Source organism: Phragmites australis, chromosome 17 (genome assembly GCF_958298935.1).
Source record: "Phragmites australis chromosome 17, lpPhrAust1.1, whole genome shotgun sequence".
Lineage (NCBI taxonomy): Eukaryota > Viridiplantae > Streptophyta > Magnoliopsida > Poales > Poaceae > Phragmites > Phragmites australis.
Window position 1 is genome coordinate 21,642,947 of NC_084937.1, and position 23,364 is coordinate 21,666,310.

At 44.5% G+C, this 23,364-nt stretch overlaps 2 protein-coding genes across 2 annotated transcripts; one reads left to right on the forward strand and one right to left on the reverse strand.

Moving 5' to 3' along the window:
- Positions 1-10,001: 10,001 nt before the first annotated feature.
- LOC133896677 (cell wall protein IFF6-like) lies at positions 10,002-10,996 on the reverse strand. Its single transcript, XM_062337272.1, has one exon. It carries the CDS (start codon positions 10,942-10,944, stop codon positions 10,222-10,224), a length of 723 nt encoding a protein of 240 aa, XP_062193256.1. The 5' UTR covers positions 10,945-10,996; the 3' UTR covers positions 10,002-10,221.
- Positions 10,997-19,830: 8,834 nt separating this feature from the next.
- LOC133896813 (tetraspanin-8-like) lies at positions 19,831-21,739 on the forward strand. Its single transcript, XM_062337454.1, has 2 exons — positions 19,831-20,479; positions 21,169-21,739. The coding sequence occupies exons 1-2, from the start codon at positions 19,973-19,975 to the stop codon at positions 21,487-21,489; spliced, it is 828 nt and encodes a 275-aa protein (XP_062193438.1). The 5' UTR covers positions 19,831-19,972; the 3' UTR covers positions 21,490-21,739.
- Positions 21,740-23,364: the final 1,625 nt, after the last annotated feature.

The window sequence follows — 23,364 nt, forward strand, 5'->3', positions numbered from 1 at the left end:
CCATATCCGTAGCCGTATCCTGAGCCCGAACCATCTCCATATTCACTTCCCGGACCTCGCCATATCCTTCACCGTACACTGAGCCTGAGTCTTGGCCGTGGCCAGAGCCGTAATCTTCACCGTAACTGGATCCTTGACCAGAGCTAGGGATAGACGTGAAACACTTATCAGGTTCAATTAAGTAACTAATTATTTTGGCCGATCAAAATGACTATTTAGTTAATTAGGTTGTACACTTGTACCGGCGTGAATTCACAGATATCACTCCACACCACTTCCTTGGCCATGACCTTCATCATAGCCTGAGCCAGCCCTGAACCATGTCCATGGCCTGAGCCATGACCTTTGCCATACCTAGATCCTTGCCCCTGGCCTTCGCCTACATGTTGCCCTTGACCGTAACCAGATCCATAATCTGTGCCAGAACCTACATCAGACCCAACGCCAGAACCTGCCCTAGAACCTGCACCTAAACCCGCGCCAGAGCCTGCACCGGATCCAGCATATGCACCCACACTAGAACCTGCACCAGATCCTGCTGATGACTTTGCACTAGATCCTGCTGATGACTCTGCACCAGAACTTGCGCTGGACCCTAAGCTAGACTCGAAACCCGAGGCTGAGACAAACCGAAGCCAGAGGAAGATCCCGATCCTGACCTAGATGCTGAACCACCAGCACCACCACCTATGCCAATGGTAATCCCGGTGCCGATTCCAAAGTCTCCACCGCTGCCACCACCAAGCCGATGTTGTATATAATGCGATAATATGAGCATTGATATTATTCCATATGTATAAAAACAAGAACATGATAAACAAAACCAAATATATGACCTCTGAATGAAACAGCATGAAATCAGGACTAGCAATTTCCATAATCATGTATATTCCAAGTGTTGGACAACAAGTATATAAATTGAATAAATGTGTTGTCAGAAATAATATAACAATTGGCCCAAAACTTCCATGATCCTGCTCCCTAATTATCCTAACAAGAATATCATCAATTAGGCAATGTTACTAAGATCTCAACTAACAAATATAACCTAAACTAAATTCTCAAGTTCTAGAAGCTCATCAAGAACAATGTTGTAGGTCTATACCAAGAACACATAATCGGCACAGTAGGAGCAAGATAGCCGAAACAAAGATGAAATTGAACTATAAATTCATCTAGAACAGATATGTGAAATATACATAGATACCACTGCAGCACTAAATCAAAGATAAGGCTAACCAACAGCAAGCTGGTGACCTAACCCCAACAAGAGTATCACCATGTGCATAGACACACACAATGTCCAACCTCCATATTTCACCAGATTCAACCAAACAAGAGAAATTACAGGTATATGCTAGTGTACTCAGCGAACACCCCCAATTTCAAAACATTTACACATCATCAAGCAACTTGTATATGAACCTATTGTCCAGAACATAGAAAGGGGCAATACTCCCAAAGAGAACAGCTCAAATGCACTGAGAACCAAGGGCAAGACACGACACTTCTGCCGTTTGTCCCAGAAATCCTATTCGCCACCATTGCCACTGGCGAGGAAGACGGATATACAAGGCCTCACCGCACCACGTCAGCGCGTGCGGGCGAGCCTCGGCAATCATAGCTCCGACGAGCACCAACAAGAGAGCTCCTCCATCGAATCCCTCTGCACATCGAAGTACTAGAGCCAAAGCACGAGCTCCCCTCGGCTCCAGCAGAGATGGCAACTAAGAACAATGAGAAATCCATGGGGAACCAAGGGGAAAAGAGAGAAGAGAAGTTTTTCTGTGTACGCGCCAGAGAGGAGGCGGCCTCCGAGATATAGGCGACAGTGACGCCTTTCAGCCCCATGCACAAGAAGGAAGCGGAGGACGGTTGCGCCGCCGTCACCCATCCACCACGGTCGCCCCCCTCTTACTTCCCACGCAATTTTCCCAGCCACCTGCCCTAGCTGCCTTGATGCCCCCCATAAGACCACCACGTGGGCTTGGGCCGCATAAAGGCAAATGGGCCATCAAGAGGGCCCGGGAAAAAGCCCCAAAAATAGTAAAATTTTATGCAAATCTCAACAATCCCCACCAAAATTTTAATGTTGTAGTTATCAATTTGATATACACGATTTGAGTAACAAGTACCTTTCGGGTTTGAACAAGTTACCTAGTTGCATATGAATTGGCTCACACGGGATGAGAGGACTACACCTTGATCCTCAGTCTTGGTGTGAGAGCCTCCTCATATACAATGCTCTGTACGAGGCTGCTTTTGCCATAGCTCTCGGGTTGGAAGTTACAGTCATGTATATGTACCTTAATTCATGTGAGTCACTTAGAGAAGTATCCGACTTCTCATTATTGTGACCACACAATCACACTCATATAGGTGAATCCTCCTAGATGTCCTATAGGACGACATCTATTTTCATATGACATTGAATTCATTAAGAGCCAACAATTCATCCTCTCCTACAGAAGAGCAAAGCAGCAAATGGGATGGATTTGTTCTTATATCCACACTGCTTGTTTTCCTAAAGCCTAGTTCACAAGATCTTCGATCTCCTATGATAGATTATTACTGGTGTGAACCTTATCAATGGGTAGTAATCCCATTCATCTTGACGCTGCCTGAATTATCGTTCTAGTCATTCCTTTTGTGAAAGGATCTGTAAGGTTCCTTTCAGACTAAATATAATCCATAGTGATTATACCCGTCTCTAGTGCATGCCTTAGCAACTTGAGTCGTCATTTTATATGTTTTGGAGTCTTCATATTATCATTTCTACTCTTCACCTTAACTATAACAGTTTAGTTATCGCAGTAGGTGAGAACGACCAAAATTGACTTATCCAATGTCGGCAGGTCAGAAAGGAGCTATCTCATCCATTCTGCATCTACGGTTGCTGAGTCTAGTGCTACTAGCTCAACCTCCATCGTGGAGTGAGTAAGGATGGTCTGTTTAGATGACCTCCAAGATATAGCTTTGCCTGCTAGAGTGAAAACATATTCTCTCATAGCCTTCATATCATCCGAGTCACCGATCCATTTGGAATCACTGAATCCCTCTATGACTGCAGGATGGCCAGAAAAATGAATTATTAGGTTCCTTTTCCCCTTTAGATACTTAAGTATTATTTCCAGTGCTATCCAATGATCATCTCCTGGGTTGGATGTATAACAACTCAACCTACATACTGTATACGAGATGTCAGGCCTAGTTGCACTGGCCAAGTACATTAGGGAACCTTTCACCTCAGAATATTTTAACTAGTCTTTCCCATAGCCTATATTTTTCTTTAGCTTAGCATTTGGATCATAGAGCGTTGCTACTGGCTTACAGTTTATCATACTAAAACGTGTAATCACCTTGTCCACATCATGGGATTGACTTAAAGTTATCCCATTCTCGTCCTTTAGCAGCTTGATGTTTAAAATTACATCAGCTTCTCCTAGATCTTTCATATTGAAGTTCTGAGATAGAAAAGACTTAGTCTAGTTAATCATTTCTAGGTTCGTCCCAAACAACAATATGTCATCCACGTATAAACATAAAATGACACCTTAACCCGTACTATAGCGATAATACATGTACTTATCAGCTTCATTAACACAAAAGCTGACCAAGGTTAGTTTAGTATCAAACTTTTCATGCCATTACTTAGTGACCTGTTTGAGACCATACAAGGATTTGATTAACCTGCATACTTTATTCTCTTGTCTTGTTACTACAAATCTATCTGGCTACTGTATATAAATCTCCTCATCCAACTTTGTATTGAGGAAAGTGATCTTGACATCCATTTGATGCACAAGAATATTATGGGAAGCAGTCAGTGCTAAGAGCATGCAGGTAGTGGGTAATCTGGCAACAAGAGAATAAGTATCAAAATAGTCCTCACCTTCCTTTTATGTAAAGCCCTTAGCCACTAGTCGGAACTTGTACTTTCTATAGTACCATCAGGTCTGCATTTTCTCTTGAAGATCCATTTACAGCCGATCAGCTTGCAACCAACTGGGAGGTTTTCTAACTCCTAGGTTCCGTTAGTGATGATTGAATCCATCTCACTACAGACTGCTTCCTTCCAGTACTCCGCTTCTGGAGAAGTGTATGCCTCTGAAAGGTTTCATGGTTTATCATACACGACAAAGGTGACAAATTCATCTCCTAATAATTTTTCAATTATTTGCCTCTTGCTCCTCCTATATTCCAATTCAGAAGTCGTGTCACTGACACTCTGAGGGGCAGGATCATCAACTAAAAGATCATGGATGTCAACCTCCTTCGCTCGCATAGGAAAGATGTGCTCAAAGAATGCTGCATCCCGAGACTCCATTATCGAGTTGACGATAATGTCTGGGACTTCAAAATGGACTACTAGGAATCTATAGGTGGTAGTCTGGTGTACATACCCTAGGAAGACACAATCGACAGTCTTTGGTCCTAATTTCCTTTTCTTTGGTAGGGGAATATGTACTTTAGCTAAACAGCCCTAAGTACAAAGAAAGGATAGATTCAGTTTTCTCCCCTTCCATCCATCATAAGGGGTTACCTCACGATTTCGAGGAGCGACCCTGTTTATAACATAGTTAACTGTGAGAATAGTCTCACCCTACCATGAGTTAGCCATACCAGAACTTTGTAACAAGGCGTTAGCCAAGTCATAAATTGTTCGGTTCTTTCTCTCGGCTACTCCGTTGGCTTGTGGTGCATATGGTGGCGTAAACTCATGGATTATACCACTTTCTTCACAGAACTCGGAGAAATCCCTAGAAATATATTTCCCACCTCTGTCAGACCTCGGTCTCTTTATTGTCTTCCCCAGCTGGTTTTCCACCTCGACCATCTAGATCTTAAAGTGTTCTAATGCTTCATCTTTTGTTCTAAGCAAATAGATATAGCAGAGTCTAGTAGCATCATCTATAAGAGTAAAGAAGTACCTTTTGCCACCCTTAGTTAAGATTCTATTCATCTCACAAAGATCAGAATGGATTGGCTTAAGTGCCGTGGTGCTTCTCCCCTCAACCGAGTGAGACGATTTGCGAGGCTGCTTAGTTTGCACACACATCTCGCACTTATGGCTCTTGTCATAATTATACGAGGGAATAAGATCCATCTTTCTCAAGCGCACTATTGCTTTATTATTAAAATGACAAAGACGAGAATATCAAATATCAATATTCTTATTAGAATATGAAGAATAGAAAATGTTTGCAGAACTATTAAGAATGGAAATGCGGAACATGCCTCCGCGATCATAGTCTTTTCCTACAAATGACCCACACCTGGTTAACACTACTTTATTTGACTCAAAGACTAACTTTATTCCTTACCAGCACAATATTTATCCACTGAGTAGATTACGGGTCATAGGAGGCACAAACAGCACGTCCTTCAGGGCAAGAGTCTTGCAGAAAGTCAGCTTCAGGCTCACTTGTCCTACTTCGTGTACTGCTGTCGAAACCCCGTTCCCCATCAGTATGGATCCACCATCTGCACCCTAGAGAGAAGTAAAACACGTTTGATCAACACAAATATGCCTTGTAGCACATGTATCAACCCACCAACTTACTAGTTCATTTAGCATAAAGGCCTCGGATACATACCCACTAGTGGAGTCACCTTTGCTGATATCACAGTCGTCGCAACAACCACATGCACTTGGGCTTTGGCTGCATTCTGCTGCTCAAGCATCGGCCCCTTGCCCTTACGATCGTGGCATCTGTTGGCTTTGTGATCTAATCTGCCGCAGACGTAGCAGACAATCTCAGGCTTCTTCTTCTTCTTCTTCTTCATAGCATTAGCCTTCGGCCCTGAATACCCAGGCTTGGTCCTCTCTTTCTTCATATTCCTCCTAGGCTGGTTCTTATGCTCGACAAAGTTAGCTTGAGCGGGCGCCTTCACCCTACCATAGCCTTCCTTGGACTTCTCCTCGATATTTATAGCAGCGATGAGCTCATTAAGAGTCAACCACTGCTTTAAGTACCGACGCGCAGTGACATAGTCACACCAAGAAGTGGGCAGCTAGGTAAGGATGGCATTAACCTGAAAATTCTCAGGAAGGACACAGCCATACTGGCCTAAGTCTCGTACGATCAGCTGCAACTCATGGATCTGTTCCACGACTGATCTATCATCTCCCATACGAAAGTTCAGGTAACTTGCGACCATGAAAGATTCATTGTTGTTGTTGCTTTCAGCATACTTGTCATTCAGCTCCATCCACACCTTCTGTGTTTCCCCAAACCCCACGTAGATGTCGAAGAGCATGTTCGATAGGACAGCCAAGAGGCATGCTAGAGCAGAGGTATTAGCCTTCTCCCAACGGTCCCTTAATGCATCGAGATGCGTTCTTTCAACCTTGTCTTGCATGGTTTCCCCTGGAGGGGCGGGTAGCTCTTTGGTGAGGACCTAGAAATTCTAAGCTCCATCAACCATATCCTCGTCCGAGCTTGCCAGCGCTTAAAGCCGATCCCATCAAAACTCTCAGGCTTAATCGTGTCCGAGGATGACGGTGGTAGGCTAGAGGAGCGAGAACTAGCCATCTTAGAAGCAATAGGATTTATGTATTGTTGTATATAATATGATAATATGAGCATTTATATTATTCCATATGTATAAAAACAAGAATATGACAGACAAAATCAAATATACATGACCTTTGAATGAAACAACAGGAAATCAGGACTAGCAATTTCTAGAATCATGTATATTCCAAGTGATGGACAACAGGTATATAAATTGAATAACGTGCTCTCAAAAACAGTATAACAATTGGCCTAGGACTTTCATGGCATTGCTCCCTAATTTTCCTAGCAAGAATATCATCAATTGGGCAATATTCCTAAGATCTCAACTAGCAAATATAAAACTGAATTCTCAAGTTCTAGAAGCTCATCAAGAGCAGTGCTGCAGTTCTATACCAAGAACATAAAATCAGTACAGAAGGAGCAAGACAGCCGAAACAAAGATGAAATTGAACTATAAATTCATCTAGAACAGATATGTGAAATATACTTGGATATCACTGTAGCACTAATCAAAGATAAGGCTAACCAACAGCAAGCTGGTGACCTAACCCAACAAGACTATCACCATGTGCATAGACACACACCGTCCTGCCTCTAGATTTCACCAGATTCAACAAAACAAGAGAAATTACAGGTATATGCTAGTATACTTAGTGAACACGCCCAATTTTAGAACAGTTACACATCATTAAGCAACTTGTATATAAATATGTTGTCCAGGACGTAGAAAGGGGCAATACTCACAAAGAGAACAATTCAAATGCACTCAGAACCGAGGCAAGGCAAGACACTTTTGCCGTTGTCCCAGAAATCCTATTCACCTCCGTTGCCGCTGGCGAGAAAGACAGAGATACAAGGCATCACCATACTATGTCAGCGCGTGCGGGCAAACCTCGGCAATCACAGCTCCGATGAGCACCAATAAGAGAGCTACTCCATCTAATCCCTTCATACACTGAAGCACCAGAGCCAAAGCACGAGCTCCCCTCGGCTCCGGTAGAGATGGCAACCAAGAACAGTGAGAAATCCGTGGAGAACCAAGGGGAAAAGAGAGAAGAGCAATTTTTCTATGTACACACTAGAGAGGAGCCGGCCTTCGAGATATAGGTGATGACGACGCCTTCCAGCCCCACGCACCCGAAGGAAGCGGAGGACGATTGCGCCACCACCACCCATCCGCCGCCGCTTGCCCCCCTCTCTGCTTCTCACACGATTTTTTCCAACCACATGCCCTAGCTACCTTGATGACCCCCATAAGACCGCCACATGGGCTTGGTCTGCACAAAGGCAAATGGGGCATCAAGAGGGCCCAGGAAAAAGCCCAGAAAATAGTAAATTTTTATGCAAATCTCAACAGCCGATGTTTAGGTCCTTCCGAGAAATGCGGCCCTCGGATGAGAGAACAAGGGCAGCAAGTATGGCGGCGACGCCGAGGAAAATGGTCATGAGTCTAGGGCGAGACATCCTGGAATAACCTTGAGGGAGGAGCAATGCACTATGGTGTTGATGCCTTCTATGTGATCAAATGTGTAAACATTCTATCTTGAGATTCCTTGCAACTCCTGGACTTGAGATCTATGCAGTGGCATTTATAGGACCCAAAAGTAGGGTGTTTCACAAACAACGAGCAGTGCCTAGCCCAATTTGTGGTGGCATATGAACCTGTGGTGGCGTGGTCATTGGACGACTGAATTTGCTTTGAGTGGTGGTCTTGTTGAGTGCTGAGTGGAGCAAGGACGGTGCAAAGCAATGAGCCTTAGGTAGTGCATGCATTGGAGTGACACGTTTGAAGCCTCATGCATGCTACCAGCGTTTTGAGTAGGAATGCGATCGTCACTGCATTGGAAAGTGTGGTGGCATGCATGATCTCAGTTCTACTGGAAGATTCTGGAAGCTCTCGCTTTTTAATCCTTTTTATCACTGGCCTGCATGATCAGTGGAAGCTTGCTTGGAAGCCTTATCAAGCTAGTGCTAGTCCTGTTCTTCTACCAACTTTTTGTGCTATATATCAACTTCAGCGTTGACTTAAGCCTTCGATGACATTCCTTACTTCTCCGTTGACAACTTTCAGTTATGGGCTGTTAGTTGATTAGGCATATACTCACAGCCACAAATACAGACGTGCAATACCAGCAGATAGTTACCAACTCAAAGTTATAAACAGAGAAACGCACTAGAAAGACCAGGTGTCGCTCAATCACTGGTGTCCAGTTCGCATAGTTTTTTTTGGACCGGGTTCAGATAGTTGGGTGAACAATGCCTGGTTACTATACGAGCTGAGGTTACGCGCATGATTCGGTTTGTAGCACACTCACGAGAAAATGAGAAAAATATACTTCTACTCCAAATTTAGTTCACTAAGTGAAGCTATGTGCACTAGGTTCGGAACCGATATCACAATCGGTTTTGGAACCGATAATCCAAGCAGCTATGATAATCTGAAATTATCGTAGCTCGGTTAAAGAAATGGCAACGATAAGATTTATCTTAGTTTATTCTAACCGCAAACCGGTTGAAATAAATAAAACATTTCAATCGGTTCAGAGCTTGAACCAACTGAGATGATTTTAGTATTGTAGTGGGTTCAAGGTACGAACTGACTAGAAAATTTATTCTGTACCAATCAGTTCTGAACTTACCCACTGATCTTTGGTATGTTTTGCAATCGGTCTTCTATATAAAACCGACTAGACTGTTTTAAACAGGCACCATTAGTAAGTGGTAATCGGGCTAGCCCCACAGTTTGAACAAGAGCTGGTTGGGCTGGTATAATTAATGTGCTAGATTATCATAGTCGATTTTTGCCATCACAACATCTAGACATTATAGTAGTCAATTCTTGGATGGACCCTACAGCAATAATGAAGATAGTCTAGCCGGTTCTAGTCAACAACCGATTGGGATAAAATCCAATCCGATACAGTCGGTTCTGAGCTGAAACTGACTGTAATATATGGTTAAAAACCGACTAGGATGATCTGAGAAAGTCGCGGAGCAAAGAACCAGTGTTAACCATGATAACAGTTAATTTTTAAAAACCGACTACGAACAAAGTATTTGAACCGACTTTACTTATGGTTTTGGTAGTAGTGGTTTAAGGTCCTTCATTTGGCAATAACAACACTAGATCAATTGTTCAACAAGTAAAATTTAGAGTAGTATCGTGCAAATTGATCTTTATATTGACGTAAGGTTGGCACTAAATTGATCTACATGAGCGCAAGTTGATTTGGCTTTTTCAATGATCTGCAATGAAAGATATTATCGCGTATATGGTAGTTAAAGTAACAATAATATTTTTCAAGGCAAAATTAACAGCATTATCTTCTAAGGAGCTAGTTTTATATACTTTTCACATATGATGGCTAGAAATTTCAAAAGTTTGACCACATGGATTTATGGCGCGGAGACCTTTATTTAGCAACTTGGCAAGTATTAAGCATGGTACACTCAGCAACTAATGTACTCCGATATAACAGGGAAAGAGAACAAGCACTCATTTTTTGTGCAGCATCCTTTAACGAAAACATATAACAGTCTCCACATCCAAAATGTACAACACACAATGTCAAAATGTAAGATGTTATCGGACTATAGTACTTGAAACCTAATTAAGTAATTGCCATTGTTGTTCATATCTTTTAAAGCTAACCCAGATGATTATTAGAGCGCCTGGTCTTCAAGGTAACACGCACACGCATCAATGGTGCTCTTGCCCACTTGGTGATCCTGCACTTGACCCTGCGCTTGATCTTGCACTGGACCCGGCACTTGATCCTGCACCAGATGCAGCGTATGACCCAGCACTGGAGCCTGAACTAGAACCTGCCGAAGATGATGCACTTGATCCAGCTCTCGAACTATTTCCAGGCCCTGACCCAGAGCCAGAAGCCAAAGCCGAAGCCGAGCTTGAGCTTGGATCACTAATACCACCTAATCCAATACTAACTCCAGCACCGAGCCCGAGCCCAAGCCCAAGGCCCCCTCCTGAGCCCGAGCCCGAACCAGTACCAGAAGCCGAGGCTGATCCAGATCCAGATCCAGCGCTCGAGCTAGAGCCAGAGGCAGATGCTGAACCAGATCCAGAGCCTGAGCCGGAACCGCCGGCACCTATACCTATACCAACTCCAACACCAAGTCCAAGGCCCAAACCTCCTGACCCTGATCCCGAGCCAGAGCTAGACCCTGAACCTGACCCGGACCCTGAGTTAGAACCAGACGAAGACGCAGACGCAGAACCAGATCCGGAGCCAGAGCCCCCTGCACCAACGCCAGCGCCTAGACCGACCCAGATCCCGAGCCCCAGGCCATTCCCAATGTTGATGCCAAGGTCCTTCCGAGCAGAACGGCTCTCACCCACCGGAGCAAGCGACGCGGCAACGACAAGTGCAGTTCCTAAAAGAACGGGCTTCATGCAAACCATTGTGCCTTGTCTATCTCTAGTTCTGTGAAAACTTATGCCACTCCATGGGAATTTATAGATCGTTCGCACCTCAGGACGCCAAGCTAGCTTTACGGAGTGGTGTGGTTGAACCGTGTGCGCGGTCGCTCCGGAGCCTCGTACGCGTGGCTTCGAGCTTGCGAGCTGTGCCTTGTAATCTGCCGAGCTAAGTGATCGTGCTCCCGGCCGGCCGGCGCGCGGTGCGGCACGCTTGGCGCCCTCTGAAGCTTGTGAGATTGATCGATCGATGGCGTATTGACATGTTAGACCATCTCCAACTATATTTCTTTCATTTTATTTACTTTATGATTCTCTTTTCTGTTCTAATTCTTTTTATTTTCTCTCATCTTCAGCCACTTTCCTTTGGAAGGAAATCGTGAGAGAAATGAGAGATGATCTTATCCTGAAGGGAATGGTCTTGCGAATTCTTTCACGACAGAAACCGTGAAGAGAATGAAAATCCTGTCATGAAAAGATTCTGACATCTGAAAAAAAATCATTGAAGATAATCTTAGTGCGCGGGAAAGTTGGGGGATCGGGAGAGAATGGGCAGTGCCTGACTGCAAGCAAGTAGTGGTGCGACGACTAATGGATGCTACGTGCAAAGCTGATGCCTACCGACGTGAACAGATACCACACGCATGACCCTTTTTCATACGGCTCATCATGTCCTACTTTGAGCTCACAAGGCCTAGTATTTGTACTCATCTTTAACTAGGGCCCTAGAGGATGTGTGTATTTCTTTTGAAATATATATGACTCCATAAAGTAACTGCACGGAAGAAAAAAGGTCTGAAGAAAATATAGAATTTTTACAGTACTTTCCATTCCCCACGTATGAAAGGAGAATTTTTACAGTACCTTCTACACCCCACGTATGGAAGGAGTAGAAATCAAAACTGGCCATTGATTTGCTAGGGGTATTGTAGACTAATTCTACACCGGGAGGTTGCGCACCATGCCAAGGAGAGGATATTTATTGATCAGCGACGACGTGCACACTACCTTGTTTGTATATGGGTACGGGAGGTTTTAGCGTTCCTTTAATTTGTGTTTCAACCATTACCGACGTAACTCATGTAACTAGCCTCTCTTAGGTTGACGTTGCGGCTCAGTCCGCCTTCTTTATCATAAACTCATCTTCTTCTTAATTGAACGGCAAAGCTCCTGCCTTTTTGGTTCAAAAAAAATTCTTTCAGCTCTGCTCGTTCTCGCCCTCTCCTTGCCGCTGCTTGCACGTCTCCTCTCCTTGATTACTACCGTATTGATGCTATTTCACATGAGTTTTAACAACGTGATTTCTCTTGAAAACCTTGGAGCGAATAGTTTATTCATCCTCAGATTTGTAGATTTCTAAAAACAAGTAGTAAAGTTCATGTCTGAACCAATATATCACATGCCATGGCACGCAAAGAAGATTATTGCTTGGCCAGATAGACAGCGCAAGGTCGGAAGCGAGATTGCTGGCCAGACGAATGGTCATTCTTCGTTGGTACTCCTCCGGTTATAAATACATGTTATTTTAAAAGTAACATCATATGCTCTGTAACTTGACCAGCCCAACTCGACTTCAGTTTGTGGCGACTAGTGTTCTGAGTTCGAGATCTTGGGCTCACGGCTCAAAAAAAAAATCAAGTGTCTGTATTTACAATTGTACACCCCAAAAGATTATACTCCCTAATACCATCAAGTGGAGTATACGAAGATCATAAAAAATCTGGTGCATTAGATCAAAAGGAATAAAGGACCCATATTTATTTGAGGCACCGTGAAAGAGCTCAGAAAATAAGCCAAGAAAAGAAAAAAGCTCAGCGCAGTATAATTCGCACTCCTTTTTTTCCTTTTATCCCCTTTTTAAAAATTCTTATAAAAAATAAGTAAGTCATATTTTGTCCGCCAAAATATTCCTCTACCGATTCCGTTCCATGCCCTCCGGAGGTTCTGCCAGCCCAAAAAACCCGCAAACCACCTCTGCATCCTCCAACCTGACCTTGTTCGCTGCCGTCCTCCCTCATCGAACGCCGCATCTCTTCCTCTCCTAGGCCCCAAGCACACGCTCTCATAGGGAAGACGCCGGCCTGTTCATGTTCGTCCTCATTGGTGGGTGCCATCTGATTCCTGAATCTGGCGTCGCCAAACCCCCTCTTGGCCAGCGCCGCCGCCGCACTCTTGAGGTCTCCGTCCATCGAAGCACGCGCGACCTGCCAGAGTCTGACTCGACCGCCACCCACAAAAAGTATTTCTTACACAACTGACGTCGATAGGAAAGTAAGCTTAAGGATTACTAAAAAGCCTATTCTATTTATTTGGTAAAATAGCTCTCTAGTGAACTTCTTGTGTGCTTCCTGACTCCTCAAGGCACTTTATTCCATCCCCATTGTCCATTGAGCCTGCTATAAATAATCCCCCCTTTGCCGGATTATTACCAATCCCCTTGGCCTTCTTCCTTTCTGATGAAAACCAAATCGACAAATTACTAGGAAGATAAACTCGCTAACAAACTACTGCCTGCGCTAGGGGAAGCGTGAAAGAAAAACCCACGAACAAGCAAGGGATTGAGTACCAATTTCACCGCTTCATTTTGTATAGCAATAACGCTTTCTCTTTCTTAGCACTCCACCCACGGAGAACTCTGGTTGCGTTTTGGTTGGTTTTCTCTCTTTTTTCGATTTTCTCTGACTTGACTCAGCTTGACCTATTTGACTCAGCAGTTAGAGAGCGTTTTTTCCTATCGCAACATAGACACAATACAATGTCTCACTCTCATTTGTGCCCCTTGTCTTCAGCTTTCCGAAGATAGACTGAATGCTGAATGAAGAGAAGAGGTTGGTATAGTTACAAAGGTGACCGATATAGTTACAAAGGTTGGATAGACTATTGAATTGACAATAGTTACGAAAGGGGACGCAACTCGTTCATTCGCTTGCTCATGAATTTGCTGCTTCGCAGAAGCGACTAGTTGCCTCCTTTCCTCCTTCCCCAATGACAAAGGGACAAGGGGCGGGGCATTTTCGACGAGCTGACCAGAGGAGAAGAAGGTGCAAGCTTTTACTAGAAATCCATTTCTTCCATAAAGCTCCTATGACCTAACCCTGTAGACAGAAGCCTTGTGGCAGGCAATCCGGAATTCTCCTTTTTGAGCCCCGGGTTAATTAATAGTATTTATAGCTTCAAAGATATTATCGTATGTAAAATTTTAGCTTCTGTTGCAACGCAAGGGCATTTAACTAGAATTTATTGGTTTGGTTGTTTTGCACGTGTTTCATCCAATCAATAGTATTATCTCATAAAATTTTTAGCTCCTGTTGTAACACACGAACATATTAAGCTAGTATATTATATGTACGTAATTCCCATAGGCTGATATTAAATATCTAGTTTGACTAGATACATATGAACATAACATCATAATAATATATACTCCCTCCGTTATAAATATTTGTCACTTTTAATTTTTTATGGTCTTTGATACGTAACTTTGATCATTATTTTTTATTAGAATATAGTTATAATATCTAATAAAAATAAAATATTATGAAAATATTTTTCAAAATAAATCTATACTTATGATTTTTATATTTTTCAAATTAAATATTTTAGAAACGATTGATAATCAAAATTTTAAAAGTTTGATTGGATCTTGACAACGATAAGTATTTATGACCGGAGACAATAGCATGCCAGCTAACTACTGGGAACAACTTATGGTAAAATTTGGCAAGGGCATACATACGCCTCTGTATTCTTTTCTCGGGCCGACGCGCCTGCAGCATCGAAGTCAAAAGAAAAGGCTAGCTTCATCATTGACGCTCCGTCCTCTGCGTGCATGTGATGTGTCCCGATCGACCCCAGCGACTTCGAGATATGCCACACTATAGCTTTCATATCCTCACGACCTCGCTGGTGACTACTCACTGAGACCATCAACTTTGTCTAACTGTAGCAAATGCAACTTCAAGATCGACTCAAGAGCATGGTGCAACACCGTCCAGACCTCCAGTGAATGAATCTATACAATTCAAAACTTTGCCTAACGCGAAGTCCATGGGCGAATTAAGCTGACCAAGCTATATACCGGTCTCCAGCTTTCGATCGATGGCCAGATGAGGCCGGCAACCAAACCACCCAGCAAACACCTTTGTGCGCGCACGGGCCCGAGACGCCGGCCGGCCGGCGACGGGAGAAGGGACAACCGACCAAAGCGCGCGCCATCCCCGCCGGCCGGCCGGTGGCCGGATGCGCTAGCTCTCCCGGTCCCGGCGCGCGTGCAGCTGCAGCGCACGTCGTCATCACAGCCACTCCCCGCACTTAACCTAATCAACCCCCGCCCTTTTCGCACGGCAACACCGGCACCACTCCATGCTCCCCAGCCACTCTCGTCCCGCTCCTCTTGGCGCCGCATGCGCACCGCCCCATATATAAACAAGCAGCACGCACGCACGCCAGAGGCCTCCAAGCGTCGAGGCGTGTGTGGTGTGCGAGGATACGATGGCGAGCGGCAGGGGCGGCGCGGCTGCAACTGCGCTAGTGCTGGTGGCTTTCGTGTGCTCGCTGTCCTGCGGTCCCGTGTAGGGCCGTGTGGCGAGGAAGAGGCTCGGCATCAACATAGGTGGTGGTTATGAAAACAAATTTTATAGGAACTTGTTTAATAAGATTCACGTGAGATTCTATCCATATTATCTATCTATTCAATGACTAAGCTGAAGAGAAAAAAAGAGAGAAAATGAATACATGTCATCACAGGGAATAGTATCTTTTGTAGGATCGAGTCCTATAGAATTTGCTTCCGGTGGCTATGGCTAGACCAGGCAGAGCGCGGGGCTCAGGCTTGGACTCGGCTTTGGCCTCGGAGTCGGCACTGGAGGAGTATCTGCCTCTGGATCCGGTTCTGGGTCTGGATCATTGGCCGGGTGGGATCGGAGTCAATATCCGTTGGAGGGGCAAGCTCATCCACAGTGTCAAGTGCCAGGTCATATGCTGGGTTAGGTGGGTCAGGTGCAGGATCCTCTGCTGGGTCCGAGGTTAGATCCGATGGTGGGCAAGGGTATGGCTAGGGTGGTAGCGGGTCGGGTTCAAGATCTAGACATGGTGAGGACGGAGGGTATGGGCGTAGATCAGGCAATGGATCAGACTTAGGGTATGGTCATGGGTCTGGCTCAGGTGCAAACCCTCGATGAATGTATGTTCTCCTATAAGAGTCATCTGTTTTTTCCTGTACAATCAATTCGTCAGGTTTTTATCTAATTAATACTGTATAACAAACAACTCTCTTGCCGGTTACTTCAATGAATGAAATTGTCTGTGTTTGTCACTTTACCTGATTTGTCGGTTCGTTTTCCTAGTCTCATTTATGTCTAGCAATTATGTCATGGTGGTTAAACCAGCTGTTCATTTGTTATATATTGTCGTTGTTGCTAGGATGATTCTGTGAACTATTGGAACATAGGAATTACAAAGAGATTTTTGTTATAATTGTACTTTTGCAAAATTTATTGTGAAATTCGTTTATTGCAAACGGGGCCACGGTTCTATTGGAACATAGGACTGCAGTTCGGCACACAGCAGATGACGTCCAAAAAAGATAAAGTTGGGCACACTGCAGAGAGACTGCAACATGGAAGGCCCAATCCTCTCACGGTGTCGCTCTTGCTTGGCCTGTATAGAATTCTCCATGGCCCAAATACCCGTATGGCGAGGTGCGGTTAAAGCTTGCGAGTTTCTCAAGTCGGGCCAGAAGACAGGATCTTGCCATGGCGCAAGTCCTCGTTAATGCGAAGTTTTTGTTTCTCCTTTTTTTTGGTCGAAGAATCAAAGTTTACTCCCTGTGAGTGGTTTCTCTTTCGGATGATGACATGGCTGATATATATTGCAGTATCGCTCGCATAACTGGCACTAATCCCCGCGATCTGATTTGACAGATTTCGCAGTATCAGTAGCACTTCGTTTCTACTAGTAGCAGGTCTTGTGTGATGTAACACTCGCTACTAATAGAAGCAGCGACGGACGCAGACTCGATGAGTAGAGGGTCCTCCTCTTTTTTTCTCTACCTTCATCATTTTTTTTTCCCTTCTTTCTCTTTTCTTCTTCACCTTTAATTTTTAATGGACTCAATTAATGGGCCAAATTGGGATCAAATGAGTCGAATTTGATATACTATTATGTTTTTCTGTTCGTTGTTTTCTGTTTATTAGGCTGCAATACATTAGTCGCATGTGCATGTCTTTGTATGTATGCATTGGAAACCCAAGAAAGGAGGTCCAGCGAGAAGCCAAATTGCTGCATGCAAAGAGATTATTCTGGGCAATTAAAAAGAATCCAAGATTCATGCATGCAAAGAAATTTTGGTCTCTCTATCTCTGGAGCTGTTCTTCAAAATAAAGTCGGGACTGGGGAACATGAACTTGGAACATTTTCTTTAAAGTGCTATATTTAGATTTAGTAAATTAATATGTAATGAATTTATATGCTCGAAAGCTACCAGGTTCAATGAATTTATATCTTAGTTTATACTTCAACTTTTTGGCCTGTTATATGTTAATCTTATTTCTTTTTGGTCTTCTGATTTTGAATTTCCTGAATTGTTTTATTTCAAATTTTTAGGACATGAAGACACATGTAGCAGAATGCACATAGAGTGTATACTTGGCATATGATTTTTGTTGTTTTTGTGGCATGAAAGTGTTAGTACAAGCAAGCATATAGTGTTGTTATACGGAGCTAACTGTGTGAATCCAAGCCAATCCAAGCAACTACCAAATAATACAACCTAAATCGAAGATCAAATCCCCAACCTGGAAGTGGATTGGGTGGGGGAGGGGATCCACCCAATCCACACGCGGTTTCACTCTCCCTTGGTTTCATTTCCATTAGAGCCAAACGATCGAAGAAGCCGTAGTAAGCCGCGTAAACGTGTGGCCTCGCCTCCCTTGCGAAAGCGCCCAGTCGAGTCGTTCTTCCAAGATCACGAGACTCCGCGTAGGATAGATCCGCACTCATCGTCGGTGCTGAAAATCGTGGAACGATCAAAAGCAGCGTGCTGGTCAGACCCGTGCGTGGTACTGTAAGCAGGAAGAGTATGTGCCTTTGGCGTACGGCTCCGTATCGGAAAGTTCCGCGAACGATCGGCCTCGATCGGCACCGGCACTGCTAAATGAAGACCTGCCGTCACGGCAATTAACTGTTGATGTGATAGGATTTACTGCACATTACATCAAAATATATCCTAAAATCTTATCGATGTCGATTTTAGAATCGGTACTGATAATATTTTTTTAAAGAGGTAAGAGAGGGAGAGAGTTGAACGGGAAGTCAAATCAAAATTTAATTGGATTGTAATTTTAGATCCGGATAGACCATCACTATCGGTTAGTATTAAAAGTTAGTATTAAAAACCGATAATAATATTACTTTTTTACAAATCGACAATGATAGTTGTACCGTTATCAGTTTTTGATAAATCAATAATAATAAACCATTATCTATAGCTACTTTTATAGTAATGATATCATCACTCGCAAAGTTCTTGCGAGGTAGTTTCACAAAAAGGTTTAATGTGAAGTATCTTTTTTTACCCACGGCAGACAAGCTAACGATGCTGAGATACGAAATCATATGTGAAGCGTAGACAAGAAACCATTGTTTTTGTTTTCTTCAGCGCGTCGATGGACGATACACTGTCTCTTTCGTTTCTCACCGCCCGCACCGGTCACGCTGTGCGAGTGTGTATCTATCTCCATGTCGCTACCAACTTGCCAATAAGGCGTCAGCGATTGACAACAGACTCCAAACGCGTGAACTGGAAAAAAAAAAGGAGGTACCAACCCTGAAACCAATTCAGAAAAATAATTGAATCTATCAACCATCCATCCGGCCTTGTTAACTGCTACTAGTTATCATCGAAGAACGTCTTTGAAAAACGAAAAAAAAAACCATTAAAAAACAAAGACGCGTGCTATCCCTAGGCACATGAAAACAGGGGTTTTTTCAGACAACGCTCCCCAGAATCGGATTTTAATCGGACGGACACATTTCTTCCTTTCTCTTCTCACTTGTGCACTATTTTTCTTCTCCCAATCAACATTACCGCTCGCTCCTATCATCAAATCCGTCAGCACCACTCACCATCGTAATAACCTGACTTCACCAGTCGTCTCTACCCACCCCTGCCCCGGCACTGTCATAGGCTGTCCTTCACTGTCTATGGCCGGCGATGTCCCTATCGCTCCGCTCCTTTACCGGACTAGCCTCCCTAACTAGGACCTCTTCTAAGTCCTTAAAAAAAATCAATCTTCTCTCCTAGCGATCGCCCGAGGACATCTTCTAAGGACATGTGTAGTGGTATAAAAAGTTGTTATCTGTAATACGATTACATGTCACATATACACAACATAATAGACGAGCTATTGTGTGAGTTAGCTGTAAGTAATCTAAATGACACTTAATGACACGTGAAAAGTTCAGATCACAAATAGCAGATGACATTCATACAATGAAGAAAATACTGTCTATAAGAGTGGTTTTCTGCTATTTTAAACCGTCTATTAATTAATAGACGATATCTTTCTCTATCTTGTATCTTTTTTCTGCACATTAGATAAAATTGTAAATGACTTCTTTTCTAATCAGCTGATATCACCAAATTGTACACACCTTAAATTTGTAGGCGCGAAAAACAAAATGAAATAGGATTTCTAGGTCAACATAAGCTTGCGTGTGCGGAGCCAAGCCGATGTCCACGTCAACGCAAAAAAATCAGCAACCACCACGCCACGTTTTCCCTCCCACTCCTGACCCAACCCAAAAAGCCCAGGAACTTTCCCCGACCGAGCCCCCCACGCGCCCACGGCAGCCTACAAATACGCCCGCGCACCTCATCCTCCCACCATCACCACCTTCGCCTCCGGAAGTAAAACCTCAAAACCCACCGTCCCCGTGCGCAGACCGGCCCCCGGAACCACCCGAACCACCGTGCGCCCGCGAGGCCTTGACTTCCTCGTTCGAGCGAGTCAGCATGGCGTTCCGGCTGAGCAACAACCTGATCGGGATCCTCAACGCGGTCACGTTCCTCCTCTCCGTCCCGATCCTGGGCGCGGGCATCTGGCTGGGCGCGCGCGGCGACGGCACCGAGTGCGAGCGCTACCTCTCGGCGCCTGTCATCGCTCTCGGCGTCTTCCTCATGGTCATCTCCATCGCCGGGCTCGTCGGCGCCTGCTGCCGCGTGACCTGGCTCCTCTGGGTCTACCTCGTCGCCATGTTCGTCCTCATCGTCGTGCTCTTCTGCTTCACCGTCTTCGCCTTCGTCGTCACCAACAAGGGCGCCGGGGAGGTGGTGTCCGACCGAGGGTACAAGGAGTACAGGCTCGGGGACTACTCCAACTGGCTGCAGAAGAGGGTCGAAAGCTCCAAGAACTGGAACAAGATCAGGAGCTGCCTCCAGGACGGCAAAGTCTGCAAGAGCCTGCAGGACAAGAACGAGACGTGGACGCAGTTCATGCGCTCCGACCTCTCCCCCATCGAGGTAAAAAAAAAAACTCAACTACTATTTGATTATCAGTTTCGCCATTGTCGTCTCAACCGGACTGAAATCGCCAAAATGAAACCTGACAGAAAAAAGAACTCTGATGTGAGTCTCCTTAATTACACAGATTACAGTATCGTCGTCTTATAAATAAAATAAAAAGATGACTATTTCACCTTTTTGTTTTATTTATTGGTTGCGAATTGCGATGTGACTTGGGAAGCTAATGTCAAAGATGCAAAACAAAGAAATGTTAGCTTGTGAAACACTAAATCTTATCTAGGGTTGATTTTTTCTTGTATGGTTGTGCGTCTCAATCAAACATCTATCATTTAGATATATACCTTGCACAGGTCTTAACGCTGATATGGTCAATGGATTACTCCTATTTTTATAGTGGCATCTTCAGTCCAAACCAACCATTAGTACCTGCTCTGAACCACTCCCAATGTTCTGACCGTCGCGTTATAGAAGGATGGATTTTCTTTCGTAGCACATGCCTTCAATTCAACTGCTCCATTTGAAATTATCATAAACAAATAAAATTATTCTTTTTTTGTTTACCGTAAGCACGAGCACGAACATGTGACGTTGAAATTTCACACTCATGAGTAGTTTAGAGCTTTGTCTCACTTGGCCTGCCGGCCTTGCATGTGTTCTAGGCTCATTTGTTCTTCTTCTTCGTGCAGTCTGGCTGCTGCAAGCCCCCCACCAGCTGCGGCTACACCTACGTCGGCGGCACGCAGTGGACGCCGGCGATCGCCACCAACTCGACGGACCCGGACTGCAAGACCTGGAGCAACGACGCCTCGGGGCTCTGCTACGGCTGCCAGTCGTGCAAGGCCGGCGTGGTGGCCACGTTCAAGCGGGACTGGAAGCGCGTAGCCATCGTCAACATCGTCTTCCTCGTCTTCATCGTCATCGTCTACTCCGTCGGCTGCTGCGCATTCAGGAACAACCGCAGGGACGGCAACGCCTACCGCGGCGGGTGGAAGGGCGGATACGCTTGATAGATCCGTGATTATTTGGAGGGAGCCTCGGCTCCATCAGCCGCGTTATCGTCATGATTATTGTTCTCTGCTCACATATCTTTAGGCTTGATCTAGCTCTGTACAGGCGAGATTATATTGCGGATTCTTATCGTATACTAGTCACCTTATGAGTTATGATCAGAAGTAGGTTTTGTACATGCTGTTTATTGATACGACATACCATTGTATTCTCATGTACCTACCTTTATTCATGTGCTACTTTCGTTCAGGCTTTTTCCCGAGTGACTTTCACCTTTGGTTATTCAGTTTCTCATTTTCTTTTCAAAACTCTCTAGACACGAAACAATGATCTTATATTATTCTGAAGACATATAGTATATATATGATGATGCGGCATAGGATATATGTATAATAAGCCTAAATTTGTACGCTTTCGAACCATCTGTGTCACGTTTCAAGCCTAATGTTTTTATTTCCATTGCATGATGATTCAGTCTTGAGCTGTAACGATGTAATAAGGCATTAGGCTTTGTACATATCACGATGAAGAGGCAGAAACCTTTTCCTTTATCTAAAAAAAACCACCTACTTGAAGTTGTTGAGCCAATCGCCATTTCTGGTCCTCAAACCATTGCACTTATTTCTGTCCTGCACAAAAAGCAGCACATGGTTTTGCAAGGTTGCTACCGACGGTTCCATTATTATCTGGATACATGTGTCTAATTTTTTTTATTGTGTCCAATTTTTTTATTGAATCGGATATATTAAATTCGAGTTGGATTCTAACACCTGTATCAGATTCCGAATGTATTTCGCGTGTTTAAATTTTCTTTGTCGAACCAAAGGAAATAGGCATATGTGTCCGTATTCAGATAACTTAACACTGACAGTTGCTCACTTGAACCATCCTCCTCAATGAAGTAATCCAAGAAAGGAAGAAGAGTTTAGGCTTCAACAATTTTTTTCGAAGAACCTTGGAAAAAGGCAAAGAGTTCCTCCAATTCATTAAAGAAGAATAGAGTTGACCTAGTTTATGAGCACGACATCTCTCTTTCAAGGAGGCAGCGGGTGAAACCGGGCTTGAAAAATCATACAACTGCATGATTTATTAGAATAAAAGACTGACAATAACCCGATGACAACAGAAAGCGGTTGGCTCGACTGCCTGAGGCGACTCACCACCACACATCTAGACACAACAACCATCTAGACACACATGAGAAATAGCCTGTCGCATATCATTGTTACCGAGCTATATCGCACCCCAGGACATAGCAGTTGTGACTTCACACAGCCCACTCCTCCCATATATGGCAGATGACCACTACGAAGCAAGAGGCATCCCTAAGGGGGAAAGGCCAGCACCCCGGTCAGTAGCCATCGTACCACAATGAAGGATTTTCACGACGACACCTCCAGAAAGGGCACGATGCAAAGACACCAACATCGCCGATCCATGAACTGGACTGTGTTTTCACCCGAAAAAACCAACCAGGTGGGAAGGGGAGGCACTATAACAAATGCCTACATGAAGGGGGAATGACACCAGAGTGCGTCGCTGTCATTTGCACCAGCAGAAAACGGGCAAAGCATTCACCCCGACCTCCCCCAATCCACGTGCTGTGAAGGCAGCCCGACCCTGCCCACTCCACCTCCGCAATGGCTGCCATCCTCGCAGGCGCATCTCGCCCCAAGGCCACCTGAACGACAACGGTCTCCCCGCGGGCCGGATTTAGGGTAGGGAGACAGATCCGACAAAGAGAGAAGACCGCACGCCAGACAGCAGGCGACGACCATGCCGCGAGGGGACCGGCACCCGCAGCAGCACGCACAAGGCGTGCCAGGAAAGTGCGAGCACCAGTCATGCCCACCGCGTGCCGCGCCCGTCACACA